This window comes from Protomyctophum parallelum (assembly GCF_964188405.1).
Source record: "Protomyctophum parallelum genome assembly, chromosome: 12".
NCBI classification, from domain to species: Eukaryota; Metazoa; Chordata; class Actinopteri; order Myctophiformes; family Myctophidae; genus Protomyctophum; species Protomyctophum parallelum.
Genome location: NC_139712.1, coordinates 19,905,398 through 19,927,904, shown reverse-complemented (window position 1 = coordinate 19,927,904; position 22,507 = coordinate 19,905,398). Strand labels below are relative to the sequence as shown.

The 22,507-nt window shown below is 43.1% G+C and overlaps 2 protein-coding genes across 7 annotated transcripts in view; both read right to left on the bottom strand.

Moving 5' to 3' along the window:
- The window catches only part of LOC310868116 (uncharacterized protein), a gene marked incomplete at its 5' end in the record, with an annotated part of 9,684 nt that extends 7,225 nt beyond the window's left edge, over positions 1-2,459 (bottom strand). The window contains 2 exons of the mRNA XM_083778378.1: positions 1,044-1,223; positions 2,414-2,459. Of these exons, the coding sequence (XP_083634504.1) occupies positions 1,044-1,223; positions 2,414-2,459 (226 nt within the window). The remainder of the gene's footprint in view (positions 1-1,043; positions 1,224-2,413) is intronic.
- LOC310868172 (aspartyl/asparaginyl beta-hydroxylase-like) overlaps positions 1-20,232 on the bottom strand; it is a 49,984-nt gene extending 29,752 nt beyond the window's left edge. For 2 of the 6 annotated variants that reach the window (XM_083778445.1, XM_083778448.1), the window contains exons 1-6: positions 14,911-15,102; positions 13,372-13,592; positions 12,010-12,093; positions 6,750-6,926; positions 5,059-5,103; positions 4,712-4,780 (exon numbers count right to left, since the gene is read on the bottom strand). In XM_083778445.1, the coding sequence (XP_083634571.1) occupies positions 4,712-4,780; positions 5,059-5,103; positions 6,750-6,926; positions 12,010-12,093; positions 13,372-13,444 (448 nt within the window). In that variant the 5' untranslated portion in view covers positions 13,445-13,592; positions 14,911-15,102. Of the gene's footprint in view, positions 1-4,711; positions 4,781-5,058; positions 5,104-6,749; positions 6,927-12,009; positions 12,094-13,371; positions 13,593-14,902; positions 15,103-20,069 lie in introns of those variants that run through there. The other 4 variants (XM_083778447.1, XM_083778446.1, XM_083778449.1 and 1 more) reach the window with 4 other exon arrangements.
- Between the last annotated feature and the right edge of the window lie 2,275 nt (positions 20,233-22,507).

Sequence of the window (22,507 nt, the reverse complement as noted above, 5' to 3'; positions counted from 1 at the left end):
ACGGTTAGTCACACGACTTTACATTGAAACGTTCTTTTCTTCGTGCTCGACGACAAAAATGAAGCAGCGGGACTATATTGTGGCACTGTATAGCCTATTTGGAGAACCTCTGCCGACACCATGACAATCTTGTTCAGTATAACAACACTGCAGCGCGTGTCTCCGCCACGCTACACTGCAGGCAGCTGCGTGAAAACATAGACTCACGTTCTTCACAGTCTCCGTAGCCGAGACTACATGAAAAAGAACAGAACATGTACTAACGGTAACCGAGTTTCTGAATCTTAAAAAATAATAATGCATTTACAGTACGAGTTACTGCCGGAAATAACGGTGTTACAAAAATGCGGTACTTATAATTTAATATAAAGCTAAAAAAAAACACAGTAAAGATACCTCAGTGCACAGACAGACAGATAGACAGACATTAGTTGGCCAGAATTACATCATTGGGACGTAAGAAATGATTATCTTTGAACTAGGGCTGGTCCTATCAGCATTATATCAATGTAAAGTGACTGTCTTCATCTAGGAGTCTGGATCATCTTCTCTAAGCATCCGACATCCTCAACCGACTGATCACCTTGATTGATAGCTCTCTCTCCAACTGATTACGTTGATTGATAACTATCTCTCCAGCCAATCAGTGTCAGCCAATGAGGAGCTTTTTGTCCCCCGGCCTCTCGATAAATCCAAACTTTAACCAGCAACGCAAGACTATTATGTGACCGTCCTGCTTCATGATTGGACCAGAGGGACCATCCTGCTTCCTGATTGGTCCAGACAGGGCAAATGAAATAATGACATCAGGTAGTTGTTTTTTCTCTGTGTCTTTTTATAAGAATAATAATCTGAATCTGAATAAGTGAGTTCTGTCTCCATGACAACACAAACAACCGGCTAATCGTCCGCTCCGATTACCAGTCCCCCAATCGCTTCCATATTAGAGGGGCCTCGCTATTGGCTGCCGGGGCTCGGGGGAGCATCGGTTCTGCTCTGCTATTGGTTGCGGAAGTCCAGCGTGACCCCGTCCACAGAGTCACCTTCCTCGGGAGGCCCCGCCTCCTCCTCACCACCAAGCTCCGCCTCTATGGGCGGAGCAACCAGCTCATACAGGAAGGTGAAGAAGCCAAAGAACCAATCGGAGCCCTCCTCGGCTAAAATGTCAAGAACCTCCTCTAGTGACTCGCCATTGTCGCTACCGCCGCCATCTTTGTTCAGGCCTGGGGCGAGAGAGAGAGAGAGAGAGAGAGAGAGAGAGAGAGGTAGAGAGAGAGAGAGAGAGAGAGAGAGAGAGAGAGAGAGAGAGAGAGAGAGCGAGAGATGGAAAATGAAGGAAGGAAGGAAGGAAGGAAGGAAGGAAGGAAGGAAAGAGGGAAGGAAGGAAGGAGAGGGGAGGAGCCTCAAGCAGGAAGTTGGTGACGGATGGGAAAGTAAATAAATAATGGGGAGGAGCGATGGAGGGCGGATGAAACGATACACAACCAAATGAAACAAGACAAAACCAAATCACAATGATGTGAAGGAGAGGGAAGAGAGAAAAGGTGTGAGTTCAAGTCTCTCTGACCAACAACATGTCACACACACTCACCGCCTGTCTGTCTGTCTGTCTGCCTGTCTGTCTGTCTGTCTGCCTCCAACAACGAGACGTTTAAAACCAAATGCCACTGAACATACTGTAGTTACTAGTTACTGAACATTTTTGCCATGTTTACACAATGTTTGCTCTTATTGATTGATTGATTGATTGATTGATTGATTGATTGAAGTACAGTTTGCAGAATGGATACATTTCCCATGAAAAGCACAACTCAATACAAAGACTGTTACTGCATGTGGACGACACACTGATAAAGCATTACACTTGTTTACAACAGGGTCCACCCTTTTCAATTCATCAGAACATTTAGAGACGTACAGACTACAGATATGCACTTCTATTTATATATATATATATATATATATATATATATATATATATATATATAAATAAATCATGAAAGGAGGTAAAAAGAGAAAAGAGAGGAAAATATGTTGTTCCAGGGACCTCCCCCAGAAACAAAGATTTGAGTTAAAAACATTCGCTGTGAAAGAATAGATATTCAAAGATTTGAACATGTTTTCACAGGATCTTTCAAAAATAGCAGATCTACAAGCTATTTTAAAGCCGCTAAAGTTTAACCCATTTTGACCTGAGATCAGATTCTAAAAATGTCTTCTACATCCTGACAGTTTTCTGAAAAAGCGATGTTTCTATGTCAGATTTTTCAAAGATAGCAGACCTAGAAGCTCGTAGCTTGAGCTTGTAGATCTGCTATTTTTCACCAAAAGGGGTTCCCGCCCAAAATGGGTTTTAAAGTGGCTAAAAGCTATAAGGTGACATGGATGCGTCCGCAGGTCTAAATGGGTTCACGTCTTTCTGCCTTGCAGGGTTTACTGCCGACATAGAACCACACCATGTACAACCGGCTGTACTGTACGTACAGTATGTATACACGCTGGAAAACAATTATACATGAACTGGTGTATATTTCTTACCAATAACGTGGTCTCCATGTCACATGACATACAGCTGCTGTTGACACTGAATATAATTAACCACCAACCAGTGTTGTTTTTGGCAACACATTTCTAGTTTAGTCATAGTCTTTGGAACAAAACTCAATTTAGTTTTAGTCATATTTTAGTCACCTTGAATGTTATAGTGTTAGTCTAGTTTTGGTCGACTAAATGTCATACAATTTTAGTCGACTAAATCTATAGTTGATTTAGTCAACTAAGAAGTATTTTGACGGGCCTTGATGGGTGTCCTAATGGCTCATTGTACACATTGTTGAAAATAGCCGATCTACAACGCGTCGCAGGTGAGCTTGTAGATTGGCTATTTTCAGCATGCAACCAAGTGTAAAATGACTTATACTGGATCTCTTGTCCACTAGTCCCTTCCTAACATTTTAGTATCGGTTGACAAAATTGTCAATACATTTAAGGGCAGTCCATACGGTCTCCGACCACCGAACCTTTCGTCGGAAATGATGTTGTAGTTGTACCGGAGCTTTCCGGCGAAAAGTTCGGTGGTCGGAGACAGTATGGACTGCCCTTTAGTCTTAGTTTTAGTCGTCATAGTTTAGTTTTCATTCAGACGTCTGATAGAAGTCCCCCACACCCCCAGCGCTTTACTTCATCATAATACAGTATGGTGGTTGTGTCAATCTGCAAGTCCACAACGCATCGCTGATGCAACGCATTGTGGGCTTGTAGATTAGTTTTGCCACGCGGAAACCATCCTACGACGATGGATACATCAGCTGCCTCGCTGTAAACACAAGACTTCACACCAAAGACACACACACACACACACAGTAACCAGACTCGCTCCCTAGCTTGGTAGTCGGCGCTTAGAAAGCATGCGCTTTTTAATCATTCATCACACAACCTCACTTTGATGGATTCAAAATGAGAACAGGTCCAGCTGAATCGGGTGGTGTAGCCGGCGTTTGAGGGCAGAACATTCTATCATGTTCCAAAGGTACGGTATATAGGTGGAAAAACAACTGAATGCAGGCAGGGAAATGAATGAATATGATTTAACCCATTTAGACCTGAAGACGATTCTACAAATGCCTTCTAAATCAGATTTCGGAAAAAACCCATGTTTCCATGACAGTCGTCCTCAAACAGTTTCACCCAGGGGGGCAGTCAGACAGATATTTTGTGAAGCCTGAAACTCCTGAAAGTTCATATAATGGCCTGTTGTGGACCCAGAAAAACCCATAGCCCCATAGAAGTCCATGTATTTGGGCCCAACTTCAACTAGACTGTATTATCTTAATAAACATGGTCATGAATACTTTCTGCTTCCAGTCACTAGTTTAAAGTCTCATTTCTAATGTCATAATATTCTTTTTGGAAAATTATGGTCCCATTTATTAAAATAATGAACATAAAGTCGCGCATGTTCTGAGGGGCGTGGCTTCCGTTACAGTCTATGATCGGGATTCCCCTCCCACTCGAGTCAAAATAAAAACCAACGGAGAAGAAGGGGGGAAGTCCCGCCTCGTGTCTGGGCCAGCCAATGGCCAGCTGGGCCAAAACGGAGCCAGCCAATGGCCAGCTGGGCCCAAACGGATCTAGAAAGATGGCGACTTATAGTGCAGGAATAACAGGCTTCATTTTACGTCCATGTTAGACCCGGGGAACGCTTTGTCCATATTTTTTTACAGTCTATGGTTTCACCTCAAGTGAAAGGAACCCCTCAGAAGCAAAGATTTGAGTTAAAATGCTCTGAAAGAATATATATTCAAAGACTTGTGCCGCATTTTCCCAATTTAAAAAAAATAGCAGACCTACGTACAAGCTCATAGTGCGGCACAGAGTGCCGCGCTATGAGCTTGTACGTAGCTAAAGCATAACATAATGCTTGAAACACCAAAAGGGGTTCCCGCCCAGAATGGGTTAAACAGATAACAAATAGATTATTTTTGATTATATAATTTCCCCCTTTCATTTTGAGGTTAAAGATTGTTCCAGCTTCGATCACAGCACAATGAAGAACATCCTTGGTCCGTCCTCCGTTCTCCAGATATAAGTTCCGGGGCTTGTACCTCTAAAACCATTACAGGATGTATTGGATATTAGATAAAAAAAATAGGCCCGGGGATGGAATGCATCAGACAGACAGACAGACAGACAGACAGACAGGTGTACTTGCCAAGTAGAACTTTAGCATCCTCCACGTCAAAGTCTCCATCCCCGTCTGCATCGTAGACCGACAGTTTGCCTATACAGAGAGGAGATGGAGACGGGAGGAGGAGGGTTTTACTAACACGTTGGAAACACACTACAAACGAAACCATGTGTGCGTGTGTGTGTGTGTGTGTGTGTGTGTGTGTGTGTGTGTGTGTGTGTGTGTGTGTGTGTGTGTGTGTGTGTGTGTGTGTGTGTGTGTGCGTGCGTGCGTGCGTTCACGTGTGTGTGTGTGTACATGAGAGCGTGCATGCGAGCGTGTGTGTGTGTGGGTGCGAGCGTGCATGTGAGCAAGTGTGTGCTTGCCCCTACCTTGCAGAACCTCAGAGAAGTTCACACGGAACTCCTTGGCTCTGGCTGCACGCCGGGTTAACGCAGAAAGAAAGAAAGAAAGAAAGAAAGAAAGAAAGAAAGAAAGAAAGAAAGAAAGAAAGAAAGAAAGAAAGAAAGAAAGAAAGAAAGAAAGAAAGAAAGAAAAAAAGAAAGAAAGAAAGAAAGAAAGAAAGAAAGAAAGAAAAATAATTAGAAGCAGCTGGCTTTAGAAGCAGACATCACAGTAGCAGATATCAGCACGTCATTTTAACAAATGAGGTACAATCTCTCTCTCCCTCTCTGTGTGTGTGTGTGTGTGTGTGTGTGTGTGTGTGTGTGTGTGTGTGTGTGTGTGTGTGTGTGTGTGTGTGTGTGTGTGTGTGTGTGTGCGTTTCCTGTGGTTGGAGATGGTTCCTGTGTCTCAACCAATGCCAGACATCAAACGTGTTCCGTCTGTCACAGCAGTCACGCACTTCTGCATTTCACTGCATGTTGAGAACAGGCCAACCGACCCGCTTCAAACTGTAAAGACCTTGTGGTCCTCAGAGTGCAGCACCAGGCCAGGTTGCCTACCCAGGGCACGCAGAATTTAAAACCCATTCTGACCTGAGATCAGATTCTACAAATGTCTTCTACATCCTGACAGTTTTCTGAAAAAGCTATGTTTCTATGTCAGTCGTTATTCGATTTTTCAAAAATAGCAGACCTACAAGCTCGTAGCGCGCCACTGAAAAATCTGTACTGTACTGAAAAATGACAAAATGAGACCCTCTTTCTGTCAGCCCCAGTCACAAATAATTAGAAAGAAGAAAAACATAAATAAATAAAGTGTTACCCTGACCTTCTTTCTAATTATTTGTCAAAAAAAGAATGTTTATTGTCATGACTTGTCAACTCGGCTGTGTCCGGGGCTTAAAGGTCTTTAAATAAACGCTGTGACGCTCTAAAGGCCAAAATGAAGTGGGCTGTTAAAACGCCACCAATTTGAAACACTTGGGGTGGAGGTTGTTCATTGGTTACCGGCAGTGTGTGTGTGTGTGTGTGTGTGTGTGTGTGTGTGTGTGTGTGTGTGTGTGTGTGTGCAAAGTTTAGTGTAGCCTCATTGGACACTGGGTTCCTGATTCGTGGCGTTACTGTATGTGCAAAACGAGCCCTTCCTGAACATTGAAAACCAGTCATGAGAATGTAACCAGTCATAGCCAGTGAGAATGTAACCAGTCATAGCCAGTCATAACAAGTCATAGCCAGTGAGAATGTAACCAGTTATAGCCAGTCATAACCAGTCATAGCCAGTGAGAATGTAACCAGTCATAGCCAGTCATAACCAGTCATAGCCAGTGAGAATGTAATGGCGTTACCACAGAGATGCAAACGGAGAGAGAAAGAAATAAAAAAAAATGTACGCTGACCTTTTATTGTTCGGCCCCCAAATATTGTGTTTGTCGTCATGATTTGTCACGATCAGAGTGACCTATATGAGTCACTCACCGCGGGGGTCCCAGAAATAGAAATTACATTAAATGGGGGGTCCGTAGACTAATGCATGTCAAACTGAGGGTCCTTGAAATTAAAATCACTGCTAGAGCCGTAAAAATCTTCTCTCATGCGGGTCCCTGGCATATATTTTTCAAATGGGGGTCCGTGGGCTAATTTGGGGGTCCTTGACATGAAAAAGTGTGGGAGCCACTGACCTATGACGCTGTTGTAGTCGACCACGTCAAAGTAAACCACGGCCACGGAGCTCCACACGCCCAGCAGGGACAGGACCAGGAACCAGGACAGCACTGACGACTTATTGGGGACAGCTGGGGACGTCTCTCTGGGCTCCGTGTGTCTCCCATTCTTCACCTCTGTAGAGGACTTCACATCTGGAGGGACATACAGATAGACAGAGGAGAGAGATAGGGTATAGAATAGATAGAGACACATGAAAGACAGGGACAGACACACAGACAAAGAGAGTCAAGTTTAAACCACTTAATTTATACACTCCACAGAGAGAGATAGACAGACAGAGACAGACAGACAGACATCTACATGTCCTTTCCGCTGTGTGTGAAATGTGAATGTCAAACCTGCGTGTGACTAAGCAAAGAAGCCTTGTCGAGCCATGGGGCCCATAGGGCAGGAGCCTATCTCCGGTTTCTGTAGCGTGAGGCAGCTTGATATACAAGTACACCCCCTGGACATGACGCTAGTATGTCGCAGGGACTTACCCCCAATCCAACCCTTGATGCCGAGTGTCAAGCAGGGAGGCACTGGGTCCCATTTTTACAGTCTTTGGTATGACCCGGCCCGGGGATTGAACCCCGACCTCCTAGTCTCAGGGCGGACACTCTAACCACAAGCTGGTATGTGACTAAGCAAAAATTGGGCTTTATTTCCAGAATGATGAGCACAAAATTGCCTGTAAACTGTAGACACATCATGCGTATGTCACTGGTTTAGTATCCAGAGTAAAATATACATTAGAATGTCGTCGTCACACCGTTGACTGTCCGTACGATTGTATGGACGGTGGACTGCTGTTACACTATCATTATATCTGCTTGTTATCGCTTCCATTCTATTCCGTTCTGACTGAGCATTGCCATTGCTGTTGCTTGTACTACATCTGTCTCTCTTTTCCTCCCCACTGACATGGTCAAGGCACAGGGTACAGTCAAGCATTTGGTCCACCAAAGAAAGACCTTGGTCCACCAAAGAAATACCTTGCGGTCTTGTTTCCATTCGGGTCCTATAACTCACACACAATAAAGACTACAAAATAAATAAATAAAATCTCTCAAAACATAAAATCTAGTAGTCGGAAGGGGGATCATCATCTCCTCTCCTTTTGACCTGCTGACAGGTACATGTTCAGGCCTGTTTTAAAGGAAGCCAGTGATGTGCTTGCTTTGAGGGAAAGGGTCAGGGGCATTCCACAGCTGAGTGGCAGTGCTTGTGGAAGGTGAATTTACCCATTTGTTCTAAAAGTGGGTGGCACCAGATCAATGTTCACGCTCCCTCTAGTATTTTGGCTGTGGGTGTTGCTCACGTTTTTGAGATAATTACCGGTAGTCAAGTTGCCTTCAGTCAAGTACTGAAGGCATGAAGGGCAGAGTTGCATTTACAATGTTTAATGTCAGACCCATTTCCAATTGCTTGACTCTATATCCAGGTTCCGCCTGACGCTATATTTGGATGGTAGAGCTTTGGGTTGTGCAGTTACCTCGCCAAGACGTAAAGCAAACGCCGGGCGAGAAATTAAAAGCAGTTGCTCTCATTGACTAGAGAAGAAATTGATCATTAAAAATACCGGATGCTATGTCAAGGTATGTTCCTCATTGACATACAGTATACACATTTTGCGATAAAACAGCATTGATTAATAGTAGACTATTTAAACTGTTTGGTAGCCATAAACATCTAAACGTCTAATTGCCAATTAAGTACCGGATGCCACGGACGACAAGACGTCTTCCCTTGGGAATAAAAATAAATAAAATCTATCCATATTTTGAAAATGTCTCTAATCTGGTGTACAGGTGATGACATGCACATTACATGCATAATAGAATTACAAATTATTTCTCTCTTTATAATGGGAGAATTGGCACTCAAAGCCTAAACTGGTGACCACCAGGTTTGTTTGTTTGTGTGTGTGTGTGTGTGTGTGTGTGTGTGTGTGTGTGTGTGTGTGTGTGTGTGTGTGTGTGTGTGTGTGTGTGTGTGTGTGTGTGTGTGTGTGTGCGCGCATGTGTGTGTGCGCATGTGTGAGGGGGTTTCCCTGCCATTGTGATGATCTGAAAATCTGAAGCCACTGCCTAGTGTTACATAAGGTGACCTGGTTCTCACACACGCACGCATGCACGCACACACGCACACACACACACACACACACACACACACACACACACACACACACACACACACGTGAAAGCAGGTATTGGGTGTCATCCTGTGTCCATAACTACCCTAAATGTGTCCCTAAATGTCCTTTACCATGGAAACATGCGTCTCTTGTCCGTCAGTTAGTCTTCCACCCAACGCCTCCATATATGGTCATGCCTTGTGACGTCACACCTCCATATATGGTGACGCCTCGTGACATCACACCTCGTGACATGTCACGCCACTCTCCATATATGAAGATCACGACACTGACCTCATCAAACCCTGGATAGCCATACATGGAGAAGACTGGATCATCACCTAGATCTGCATACATGGAGCCGGCCAGCAACTCTACATCTGACCTCAAACCATTAGATCTCCATATATGGAGCTGACCTGTTCTGACATTCCATATGTTCAGATCCGACCCCACCCATACTTGATCTGATCTCATCAAACCCTGTACACTCCAAGACACGCTCCATATATGGCCAGTACAGAATCCATTCCATATGTTGATCTGACCCCCCCATGCCAAAATCACTCGCCCCAGCAGTCTGCCGTCACCCAGGTGAATGTGTGCAGCCGTGCACGCGACCTCGCACGTCATTCTGTGTGTGTGGGTATACGTAAGTGCGTGCGTGACTGTGTGTGTGTGAGGACCAGGTCAGATCCATTGGATCTAGTCTCCACTAGAGAGATCAAGTAGAACTAAGACAAGTCATTTCATGCTTGGCTACACATGGGTGTCACGCTCTTAAAATAGCCCATCTACAAGCTTGACACATTGTGAGCTTGTAATTTGACTATTTTCGGCAAACAGCTAACAATAAATCAGGTATTATGACACCATCACAGCCCGCCAAAATACTTTTTTTTTAAATTGACTAAATCAACTGTAGATTTAGCCGACTAAACTCTCACGATAAAACATGATAGTCAACTAAAACAAAAACATTTCAGATAACTGTCTGAAATATGACTAAATTGGAGTTTTATTCAAAAGACTATGACTAAAGGAGAGCAAACTTTACTTATTGTCATGCGAATTAATTAGAGTCTACACTCTACAGCATTCACAAATCTGACAAAGAAAGGTACCATAACAGCAGGTTTTTGATGGATCAGTGACATCTGACTGTGCGCGTGCGTGCGTGCATGCATGCGCATGCGTGTGTGTGTGTGTGTGTGTGTGTGTGTGTGTGTGTGTGTGTGTGTGTGTGTGTGTGTGTGTGTGTGTGTGTGTGTGCGCAATGACATATGCAATGACTGATATGACAACTATGTCAGCATGACCAATCAACAGAGAGCTAACATGACCCCGATACAGAGGGAGAATGGTAGTGAACAGGTGATTGGTTGGCATATAGAGCACAGTGCCAAATGAACAACATAGCTCACACAAATAGATCAGGGGTCTTCATTTACGTTTAGCCCAGATTTGAACCTGGTCTATGCCTGACCATTGAGCTAATAGAGCCTGGCTGCTCGCTCAGGGGATAAATTGAATCTTGACCACCGTCAGGTAAACGTTTGTGTCCGATTCTGTTTCTATAGGTGAGACATGACCTTTGACACAAATATACTCTCATATAGGCTACATGCAGACTAAATGTGTCCGCCCCAATTCACCCTTTGTCAAGTCCTGCCCGTGGTTGTGCCCCTCTTCGCACCCATTGGTTGCCGTTTCGTGGTTGGACAAAAATCCTTTCTCTCCATCCACTACCACTACTATAACGTGTTTTTTCAGTTGCTTCGTATTGATATGCTGTGCATTCAATTGTTATTTTAAACTTTGTGTCAGTAAAAAGGAACATCACAGGTGCAGAATGGGATGACTGACTGGGAATATCATCGTTTGTTTTGGGCATATCATCGTTTGTTTTAGCAAATTCAACATAAACGGAATCAGGGCGGAACAAGACAGAATGAGCCTGCTGGTTAGTCAGTCAGGGACCAATCAGAAGGCTGACAAATGGTGAATTGTATAAGGTATGTTGTTGCGACCGTACGTCACAGATTACCGTCAAAGCCATTATTCCATCTGCTGCCGGATCGCATGATAGCCTCGTTAAAACACAGCATGCCAATCCAATCTACCAATCCAATCCATTTTGTAATCAATTCAAACCACCAAATCCACCAAACCAGTCCATGCCAAACCTCAAACCTCTGCCTCAGGTCATCCCTGTAAATCAGTGGTTTTCAACCAGGGGTTATTGAGGGGGTTCCAGGTGGTCCCCAGCTAAATGATGGAGAGTTGTTAAACCAAATGGACCCTTATTAGATCTTTAACTCTTGAGAGTGTAAAATGAAACCAAATGGAGCCGTCATTTTACGCACTCAAGAGTTAATTTAATGTTAAACATTTGCATTACTTCCTTTACAAGAAGTCTACACAATTAGAGGTATTGTAGAAGAATTGTTATTTTGGTCAACTTCAACCAAAAGCATGGAATTGTAGACAAAATCTTATCCAACGACGACCTGAGAGTCTGAGAGTCTAAATCTCATCAAATGGTGGTCCGTGGCTCAAATGCTGAATAAATAAAGGACCTTGATGTGAAAAGGGTTGAAAACCACTGCTGTAAATAAATAACCTCTTCATCCACAGGTAACATTCACCAAAAATAGCCGATCTGTTGTGATGCGTTGTGAGCTTGTAGATCTTCTATATTTTTGTGGAAGACATTTGAGGCCCTACTTTTGCCGTTGCCTTACCTCTTTTCTTTTTACTATTTTGAAAAACATTTTAACTTGCAGCAATAAGGCACACAAGGGTGCCAAGCACATTGAGAAGCCCTGGTGTAGACCAGGGCATGCACGCAACACACACAGACACACGCACGTCGCACACTCCATACAATACCGCGAATCAATATCACAATTGAAACCAAAAACCCAAGCCCTTCCAGTGCAAGTCCAAGCTAAGCCAAATCAATTCAAACCAATCCAAGCATTCTCATGCATTCCAGTGAGTCCACTTCAAATATATTTCCATTGCATTACAATCTAAGCCCCGAATCATTCCATTCCATTCCACACCAGGTCAGTCCGTTCCAGGAACGGCCCTACCTGGGTCCTGGACCACAGCTTTCACCTCCTGATGAGCAGCAGATGACACCTGATCTCCATCCTGTTTCAGTACCTCCATCTCATCTGCAACGTGTTGATCATTTACATAGTATTTATCAGTTAAAGCATTGGTTCCCAAACTTCCCAACCTTTTTATACTGAAGTACCAACCTCAGAAATGATTTGGCTCTCCCAAGTACCACCATAATAACTGATCAGCACAACTGATGATATTTCTAATGTGATTAATCCGTTCTCAAATCGGCTAGGTGTGCTGTCATGCTCATTTGGCCCACGTTAAATTTATGAATGAATCGTGACGTAGAATGTGACGCAGCGGTACCACAAGAACAGCGCGAGGGGTACTATGATAGGAGCCAACCAATCATATCAACGCTCGAGGCGTACTATGATAGGAGCCAGCCAATCATATCAACGCTCGAGGGTTACTATGATAGGAGCCAACCAATCATATCAACGCTCGAGGGGTACTATGATAGGAGCCAACCAATCATATCAACGCTCGAGGGTTACTATGATAGGAGCCAACCAATCATATCAACGCTCGAGGGGTGCTATGATAGGAGCCGACCAATCAGGGTATTATGATAGGAGCCAGCCAATATCAACGCTCGAGGGGTGCTATGATAGGAGCCAGCCAATCATATCAACGCTCGAGGGGTACTATGATAGGAGCCAACCAATCATATCAACGCTCGAGGGGTACTATGATAGGAGCCAGCCTACCAATCATATCAACGCTCCGGGGGTGATATGATAGGAGCCAGCAAATCATATCAACGCTCGAGGGGTACTATGATAGGAGCCAGCCTACCAATCATATCAACGCTCGAGCGGTGCTATGATAGGAGCCGACCAATCAGGGTACTATGATAGGAGCCAGCCAATATCAACGCTCGAGGGGTGCTATGATAGGAGCCATCCAATATCAACGCTCGAGGGGTGCTATGATAGGAGCCAGCCAATCATATCAACGCTCGAGGGGGTACTACCCGGAAGACTTTGTCATTCTTCCGGGTGCTTCAAAACGCCACTGAGCAACTTCCATTGAAGTGTAATGCTCCTCAATCCATTCTGCCGGCCAGCGCGTCACTTATGGAATACTTTCATTACCATAAGCAAGGAAATACCTCGTTTTATTGTGTTTTGGGTCGATGCATTAAGCCATGTATTAAGGCATGTATTAAGTAGCCGTGTACAAAGCGGGATAATGTATGGCTGAGTGGTCATCGTTGATAGATTAACCACCCTGTCTCAGCCATACATCACCCCTTACTCATAGCATGAGAACTTTCCAGGAAGAGAAAAGGCTGAATGAAGTGCTCCATCAAGTCTAATGACCTTGTTCCTCCTCCGCGTACAGCTCCTCTACAGCGGTGGGAGAGGAGCTGTCAGGACAGTGGTGCTGCTCCATGGATGGACCAGCTGGACCTTTAGACCCCCACAGAACCCTCCAGGCCTTTGGACCTTAACAGAACCCTCCAGCAGAACACCAGAGGATCCTTGGCTGGCAGAGCCCCGTAGTAGTTATAGTAGAACAATGGAGAATCCCAGGAAAAAGCCTGGAGGAACCACAGATTAGGGACGGGGCAATAATCGTTGTTATCGTTTATATATATACTTTTTTTTTTTTATCGCAGATATTTGAATTATTTATCGTGAAATTGTCCTCTGACACACAGTAGGATGAATGAGCTTTTGTTGAGCTGCAAATTCAGGGGGGGGGGGGGGGGGGGGGGGGGGGCGCAAAATCAAAATGCATTGTGTGCTCAAACACAAAGATGTATGTATACATTTGTGCACAGTAATGAGCAGGATAACATGTCTATTGCTACCTTAGAATCGAAGTAGACCTATTTGTCAGTGTATAGACATAATTGCCTTGACATTAACGAGCGTCAACAAGCACCAGCTGGGGAGAGAGAGACTCACTCACTCACACACACACACACTCACACACTCACTCACACACTATGCAGTGCTCTAGTCTAAAGTGACTGGAATCTGTTTCATTTCTCTCCAAAAGCACTGTCATTATGGTATCACTTTTCTTTCCATTGTTCCAGGTGCCACAAGGGGGTGCCCCAGGGGGCCGCCAGTTGAATACCCATAAACCCTCTATACTTGATTGAAATAAGAGTGCATTTGTCACTCTACATTGTATCTACAATAATCAATTTGCCAAAAATAGAAGATCTACAAGCTCAAATGTGTGTGTGTGTGTGTGTGTGTGTGTGTGTGTGTGTGTGTGTGTGTGTGTGTGTGTGTGTGTGTGTGTGTGTGTGTGTGTGTGTGTGTGTGTGTGTGTGTGTGTGTGCAAAGAAACATATTTAATAATGCGTAATTAAAAATCACACCTGTGTGAACTGAGCGGTGCAGGCTGCTCAACAACACCGCTGGCTGGCTGCAGTTATACGGTAGTTCTAGTGCTCAGTGTGAATGGCCCTTTAAGGCTGCTTAAAACCAATTTAGACCTGAGGTCGATTCTAAAAAAATATATATGTTTCTATATCAGTTGTTCTCAAACTATTTCATGTCAAGGACCACAAAAATGTAATTGGCCACCAACCCTCATCTGAAAAGATACGAGTTAAAAAACTGAAAAGAATATATATTCAAAGATTTGTGCCACATTTTCAAGAGTTTTCAAAAACAGCAGATCTACAAGCAGATCTACAGCAGATCTACAAGCTATGAGCTTGTAGATATGCTATTTTTCAATAGCTAAAGTATAAAACACCAAAAGGGGTTCCCACCCTGATTGGGTTCAATGTACTTGAATAAATACAGTACTCAGTTGAATGCTTGCACCTATAGTTACTGTCTATACCTGATAAAAAAATCTATCAACAATCAATAACAAATACATGACCTTCTGACCTCTGCAGGGACCACCAACGACCTTCGGCCACGTACAACCTCGATCCTCCGCACAATGAACAACAAAAGAAAACAAAAGAAAACGGTAGAATAATGGATCTACACGCAGACACACAAGAGTTAGAGGGAGAAACAAACACCTCTCCCTTCCTCCCAGCTCTCCCAGAACAACCTGATACCAACTATTATTAGAGCTGACAAAACGCTGTCTGTGTGTGTGTGTGTGTGTGTGTGTGTGTGTGTGTGTGTGTGTGTGTGTGTGTGTGTGTGTGTGTGTGTGTGTGTGTGTGTGTGTGTGTGTGTGTGTGTGTGTGTGTGTGTGTGTGACAGTGAGAGAGAGAGAGAGAGAGAGAATGAAAGAGTGACAAGACAGTGGGTGAGAGAAATAGAGATATGTATATATAGAGATATAGTTTGTGTGCACATGTGTGTGTGCGTGAGTGAGTGAGTGAGTGAGTGAGTGAGTGAGTGAGTGAGTGAGTGAGTGAGTGAGTGAGTGAGTGAGTGAGTGTGAGAGAGAGAGAGAGAGAGAGAGAGAGAGAGAGAGATAGGGGTAGACGGGTGCATGCGTTTGTTCCGACTAGAGTGTAGAGACTAGAGTAGCGACACGCTTTGATCTCGCTGCAAAGCGGGTGCCTATGGGCTATATAGTTCCAAACATTGCTCCTATGGCTGGAACTATCCCATTGAGATAGAATGAGCATTCCATTGTTACAATGGGAGTCAAAGCTAGCGTCGCCACTCTCTTACTATATTACTCTGGTTTCCGACATACTAACAGTCCGTCACAGGCATTATTAGTCCGACACCTTATCCAAACCCTAACCTAACCCTAACCTCACAGGGAAGACTACCTACCCCAAACCCCAACCCTATACCCAGGGTTAGGGACCGGGTTTGGGTAGGAAGACACGGGTGACTTTTAACCAGCAATCCATGTCGGGAGCAACGGGTGAGTCTTGACCAGCCACGCATCAGTCGGATTGTTGCAAATGCCAGAGCTGGCCGATGCGAAAAATGTGGGTCAGAGGTTCTCTGATCTCCATGCCTTCAGGCTTGCGCGGAGACAAAAATAGCCATCTTATTGTGTGTAAAAAAAAATGCCCCCGCCCCTAGTTACAAGGGTTCATTTATTAGTTTGTAATGATGATAATTAAAAGAGTGTTAAAAACAAATCATATATTGCTTTCTATCGTATCGTTATAGTGATTTTTAACTAGGGGCGTTTTATTTATTTACAGTACTCCCCACATTTGTCGCATCGGCCTGTTACCATAACTTTAAAAGTAGCCCAAAAAACCCTGCATCTCGATTAATCTACATAAGCGATATTAAGTCGATTAGAGGTTCTACTACATTTTGTTTTCGATATATTTTCAGTTAATTGCCCAGCATTACATAACTGTACTGTTAACTGATCTGTATTAAAGGGACAAACCCTGATTTAATTACTTGATTCATTAATGCAATTGATTAACTAACTAACCCATTCATCCACCCACCAATTCTCACTCATTCATTCATTGGCGGTGGTCCAGGGGTAGAGTGACCAATACAAGGTTCCAAGTTCAAACACGCAGTATCTTGCTCAAGTATCCTTGAACCCCACTAAACCCCAAATTTCTCTCGATTGTGCCTTGCATGGTTTCCCCCGCCATCGGTGTATGAATGGGTGAATGTATTGCACAATCTCTGCAAAGCGCCTTGGATAAAGGCGCTATATAAATGCACACATTTATACCATTCATTAATTCAGAAAGAGTGATGGCTGATGAGGAGAGAGGGTCAAACTGTTTTCCCAATCTTGCTGAAACTTCTCAACTTCCCAACCTTCCCAAGTGTGATGGGGATTAGAGTGCTTGTCGTCCATGATAGCGCGCAGCTTCCACCAATCTAATAGAGTGATTCCCTCTGCACCATGGCAACGGAACCACCACGTCAACACATCAGATTTTAACGTTTGTTTTGATGCTATTTGACACTTAGTCTTGTCTTGTTCACATGGTCTTTCTATTGTGATGAGGACACTGACTCACAATGCATTCTGGGTCCTGTAGTGGGAGAGTCACTCTCACACAGGTCAATGCCAGGCAATAGAAAAATACCATGTCTTTATTTCGGTTACATTTTCACAACAGAAGGAATGTCTGAACTTCTGATGGATGAGGTGTCAGGTAGTTCTATTGCCTTCCCATGTCAATCATCTGGGACAAGCACACCTATCCCATTACAATTTATGTCCTGAGTTGTAATCTCTCCCTGTGTGTGTGTGTGTGTGTGTGTGTGTGTGTGTGTGTGTGTGTGTGTGTGTGTGTGTGTGTGTGTGTGTGTGTGTGTGTGTCTGTGTCTGTGTCGGTGACTGTGACCGATTCAGTGATGTTTGTGAGATCCAGGGTCACATGCGTTTTACGAGGACACAAGTTGATGTGCAACTCGCCACCATTGTAAAAACAACATGTTGCATTGTGTACTCATTCGCATACTGTATCCTGTTCTTTCATATAATCTGTTTAGAATGACATTCCTAATCGGTGACAATTTCATTACTTTTAAGATGTGTTATATGCCAAATTGTGAAATATTACGTAAGAAAGAGGCGGACATTGTGAAAATAGACAATCTGCAAGCGTAGTCTGGCTATTTTCACAATATTTATCGGTGGATCTGAGAATTCTATTAAACAAAAACTTGACAGATACAAAGTAATGCAAGCTACGACAGTCAGTCTTGCTGCAGTATAGGCACGTTATTATGTCTCATCTTGTTGTCACGTCATTATGATCCAGCTCTATATATGTTCCTGTTTGTGTAATAAACTTTGTGAACCTTTAGCGTGATACTGTCTCGTGTCGCGTTATTGTTCTCCCGGGCCCGCCGCCGCAGTCGCCGTACCGAAGGAATACTTCAACCGGATTATCACACACCACCCAGCCTGCACACACTACCTGTCTGTCAAACCAGACGAGGGTCCAGTACAGTACAGTACAGTTTACAACAGCGGGTTTAATGTTGTTTAATACAAGAATCAGGTTAAATTAATGGGCTGTCAATTTCCAGAGCCATAGAGTAACACAGAGTTACGACAACTCCGTTCTTTTCATGGGGCCAGGCTACTTCTATTGGCGAATAGGGACACCGTAAATTAACGGAAGAACCTCTAGATGCCAGATAGCGTTCCTTACGGCTAGTGAAAGCCTAGATGTCCCCTCAGCCAGTTGGCCCTGGGACTCGAACACAAGCACAGCCACCAGAACTTTCTTTTTGTTTTCCAGTTTAGTCCAGTGACTAAACCAAATTATCTGAAAACAAAAAGAAAGTTGTCTGAATCTAGCCAAAACCAGAGCAAAATGGAATGCTATTTAGCTTTACCAGCTGTGCACTGTGAATGGTTAAAAACTAAATTATGACGCCATCACAGCCCGCCAAAATACTTTTTAAAATGGACTAAATCAACTGTAGATTTAGCTGACTAAACTCTCTCACGATAAAACATGTTAGTCAACTAAAACAGAAACATTTCAGATAACGGTCAAATGGAGTTTTATTCAAAAGACCATCACTAAAGGGCAGCAAACTTTACTGTCAAAATGAACACCGTCAAACTCTACTTGTCATGTGAATTAATTAGAGTCTACAACATTCACAAATCTGACAGGTACCATAACAGCAGGTTTTTGATGGATCAGTGACATCAGACTGGCTGTGTGTGTGTGTGTGTGTGTGTGTGTGTGTGTGTGTGTGTGTGTGTGTGTGTGTGTGTGTGTGTGTGTGTGTGTGTGTGTGTGTGTGTGTGTCGCGATCGAGAAAGGCCGTCATAGGCAGACCTGTATCCCGAGAGAAGACAGACTATGCACCCACTGCACACTAAATGAAGTGGAAACCGAGCTACACTTCCTAACCATCTGTCCATTGTACCAAGACATCAGAGACACATACTTCCCACAGATTACAACCACACACAGAGATTTTGAAAACATGACCAATGACAAAAAACTCCCATATCTGCTGGGCGAAGTACAACAATGTGCAAACACAGCAGCAAGATTTGTGAGTTGCTGTGATAGGAGAAGGATATCAAATGGAACACAACCACCCTAAAGACTAACCATTTTGTATATTCCTGCACTATACCTGCATCGAGTGATCTTGGTACATAGAAGTTGATCTATTTAAGATCCTGACCTTCAAAGTACATCATTTTTGTTTTGATTGCATTACACACAGAGAGAGACAGACACAGAGCTCCAGTCTCCATACAGGCCCCTTTTCCACCAGTTGGTTCCCACCGGTTCAGTTCTTTTTGGTTCTTAGTCCATGAGCCAGAGCTCCAAAATTGGAACGTTAATTATGAATTTGTGCAAAACCATACCTATATTAGATTGTTATCACCATGAAACTTCCCCAGTTGAGTACTTACACGAAGACAATGACTTATTAGTTATTTTATTACAAATTTTACATAAGCAAATGAGGCATTCTGTAGGAAAATATGCAAAATAGAAAATATGAAAAAGCTACTACAGTGGAAGGGTAGCTAAGAACCAAAAATAACTGAACCGGTTCCCATTGGGAACCAACCGGTGGAAAGGGGGTCTCAGAGTGGTAGCCTGCAGACAGTGGTGTTCCAGCTAGCACCAGATGTAGTTAACCATAATCCATTCCCCACAAGCAGAACCCAATGGTACTGAAGTTTCTGACAGCGCGGTTCGGATTGGGCTGACCCAGGGTGTTCCGAGAGGGGCTAGCTAATAAACAGCAGCAGTACCAGCATCATCATCATCTATGCTCTATTGCTCTCTCACAGTTGATAAACCACAGTCACAAACCCAGCAGCCGGCATGCTAACGCTAGCATCATTCACCATCCATATAGTCCCAGTCAGTCCGTCAATAAAGCTGTAGCCCATTGAATGAAGCATAACGTCAAGTCAACACAACATTAAAAAACACCGCAACATTGCTTTAGAATTCTCTCCCAAAAAAGTATGAAGTGTCGCGAGAGTCGCCCCGAAAAAGAGCGGATCTACAAGCTCACAAGGCGTCGCGGGAGGTGAGCTTGTAGAGCTTGTAGATCCTCTTCTTCGGGGCAACTCTCGCGAGATTTGTTGCAACACCAAAAAAAGGAGTGAATGTAGTCTTTTTGTTAAAATAATAACAAACCTTTCTTGTTGTGGGTTTTGTTCGTCTTCTTCTGGGCCATGGTGGCTGCCGCCTGCAACGCCGACTGTATCGATCCCAAAAATACTATCGATTATTATAATATGAATGTGCTGCTCGGAAGCGTTCGTATCAGTGCAGGAGCATCAGAGACAGAACTGTGTGGTGATGAGGCAGGAGTTCAGTTCAATGACCACTGTGCTGCAGCAGCGGAGCGGAGCGGCGTTGCCAGGTCGCGAGAGAAATAAGCAACCAGGGTCTACAAAAGAAACAACCCCAGTGTTTGTTTGTTTGTTTGTTTGTTTGTTTGTTTGTTTGTTTGTTTGATTGATTGATTGATTGATTGATTGATTGATTGATTGATTGATTGACAGTTTGCAGAATTACAATACATTTCAAGCACAACTCAATACAAAAACTGGTAACTGTGAGTGGACGACACCATAAAGCACAGCGCTACACTTGTTCACAAAAGGGTCCACCTTGTTCAATTCATCATAACATTTAGAGACGTACAAATATACCTCGTGCAAAAACTATAAACTAAATAACATTTTGTAAAAATAAAACTATACAAGCATAAATTACTGCATAAATCTGAACATGTTGAAGTTTGAACTACATTTCTAGCACAAAGTATGTGGAAGTATAGTTGCATATTATGTGGCATATGTTTTGTAGGCAAATCCAATTTTATAACAAAATCCACAGTGGAGTAAAACCTCAAAGTACTTGAGTAAATGTAGCCTCCATAGACAAATTCTTAGCACTGCTATTTGATAATACGGTAGCAATATCAATATCTAGACGATTTTGAGCACTATAGTCTACAATGTAGGCTATAGTGCTATTTTCGACAACAACGGGTCACTGTGTGCCTTTGTTGTCTTGTATTGTTTTGTATTGTATTCATTGTATATGTATGTATCTGTATGCTGCAGGGCAGGTCCTTGGGGTCCAAGACAAATTTCTCCCTTGGGAGACAAAATAAAGAAACCTTGAACCTTGAACGTAGCTTATTGGAAAAAAAAGCTAAAGGGGCGAATATTTTAACAACACAATTCACAGTTGTAGGCTATAATTTTTTCGATGGTCCTCCTTGACATGAAAATGTTTGAGAACAACATTATTTGAACAACATTGAAAACATTGAAAAGCAAGCCCAAATAAACAACTTCACTTTTGAAACACCCCCCCCCCCCCCGACCCCTCCAAAAAAAAGAAAATAGAAAAAGAAAGAAAAGAAAATCCAATATTAGTAAGTGACTTTACAGAAAAACAAGCCTATAAATTCGCTTTTAATAAGCAGACCTGGCAACACTGGTGGACACCCAGGGGGCGGAACATTACCTTACGCTATTGCAGATCTACAAGCTCACAACGCGTCAATATGAAAGACGTTGTGAGCTTCTAGATCTGCTTTTTTCCTCCAACTTTCTATTTTTGCTAATCTTGTTGAATCTTGCCCTGATCTTGCCCCAAACTAAACCAGATTTAGAAACTAAAAACGAACACCAACAAAATGCAATACAAAAAACACTAAAACTAAGCATTTTCAATTAAATGAAATACCAAACAGACTTTAGAAACGAATTAAAAAGTTAATTGACAGACTATATGAACAAATGGTAGCAAAATAACCGTTTAAAGAGATCTTGCGCTCTCTATTGTTTCTGTTCAACGATAGCAATTTTATTTTCCGTCTAATAAAAGAACAAGTAGGCCTATTATACAATAGTAGTAGGCTAAGTATAAGTAAGTAAGTAAGTAAGTAAGTAAGTAAGTAAGTAAGTAAGAAGTAAGAAGAACAAATAAGACAGAAAAGAAAACCCACCCATATAGCCTAGCCTACTGCTTAGTGACACTGCATAAAATAAAATACTAAGATGAAATGCTGTCATGGGAAACAAAAACTGATTTGAATGATGACGATAGACGCAGTGGTCTATTAGCCGTTAGGTACGCTTCTATAGTTCTATTCAATCTATTCAGGTAATGGACGATGGGCAGCCAAACCTTATCATCAAATTGTCTCAACAATGAAACTCTTAAAACATATTATTAGCCAATGAATAAAGCTCTATTTGTCTTAATGAAGCGTCTAAGGAAGCGTGGGCACCGAAGAACAGCTTGGGCACTATAAGGAATATTATAGTGGGCAGTGGGCACCTCAATGTCAAATAAATGGTAAATGGTGCCTTTTTATCCAAATCACTTTTCCATAGATAAAATAAATACGATAAATAAACAGTCAAAACGCTACACATACACACACAGCTCCAAGAGAACAGTTGAAAGCAGTGTGCCTCTATAGAGGGTATATACCATATATGTCAAACTCAAGGCCCGGGGGCCAAATCAGGCCCGTGAATGAATTATCTTTGGCCCGCGGGGTGATATTTAATTAGTATTAGAACTGGCCCTCTGGTATACTGCACGGA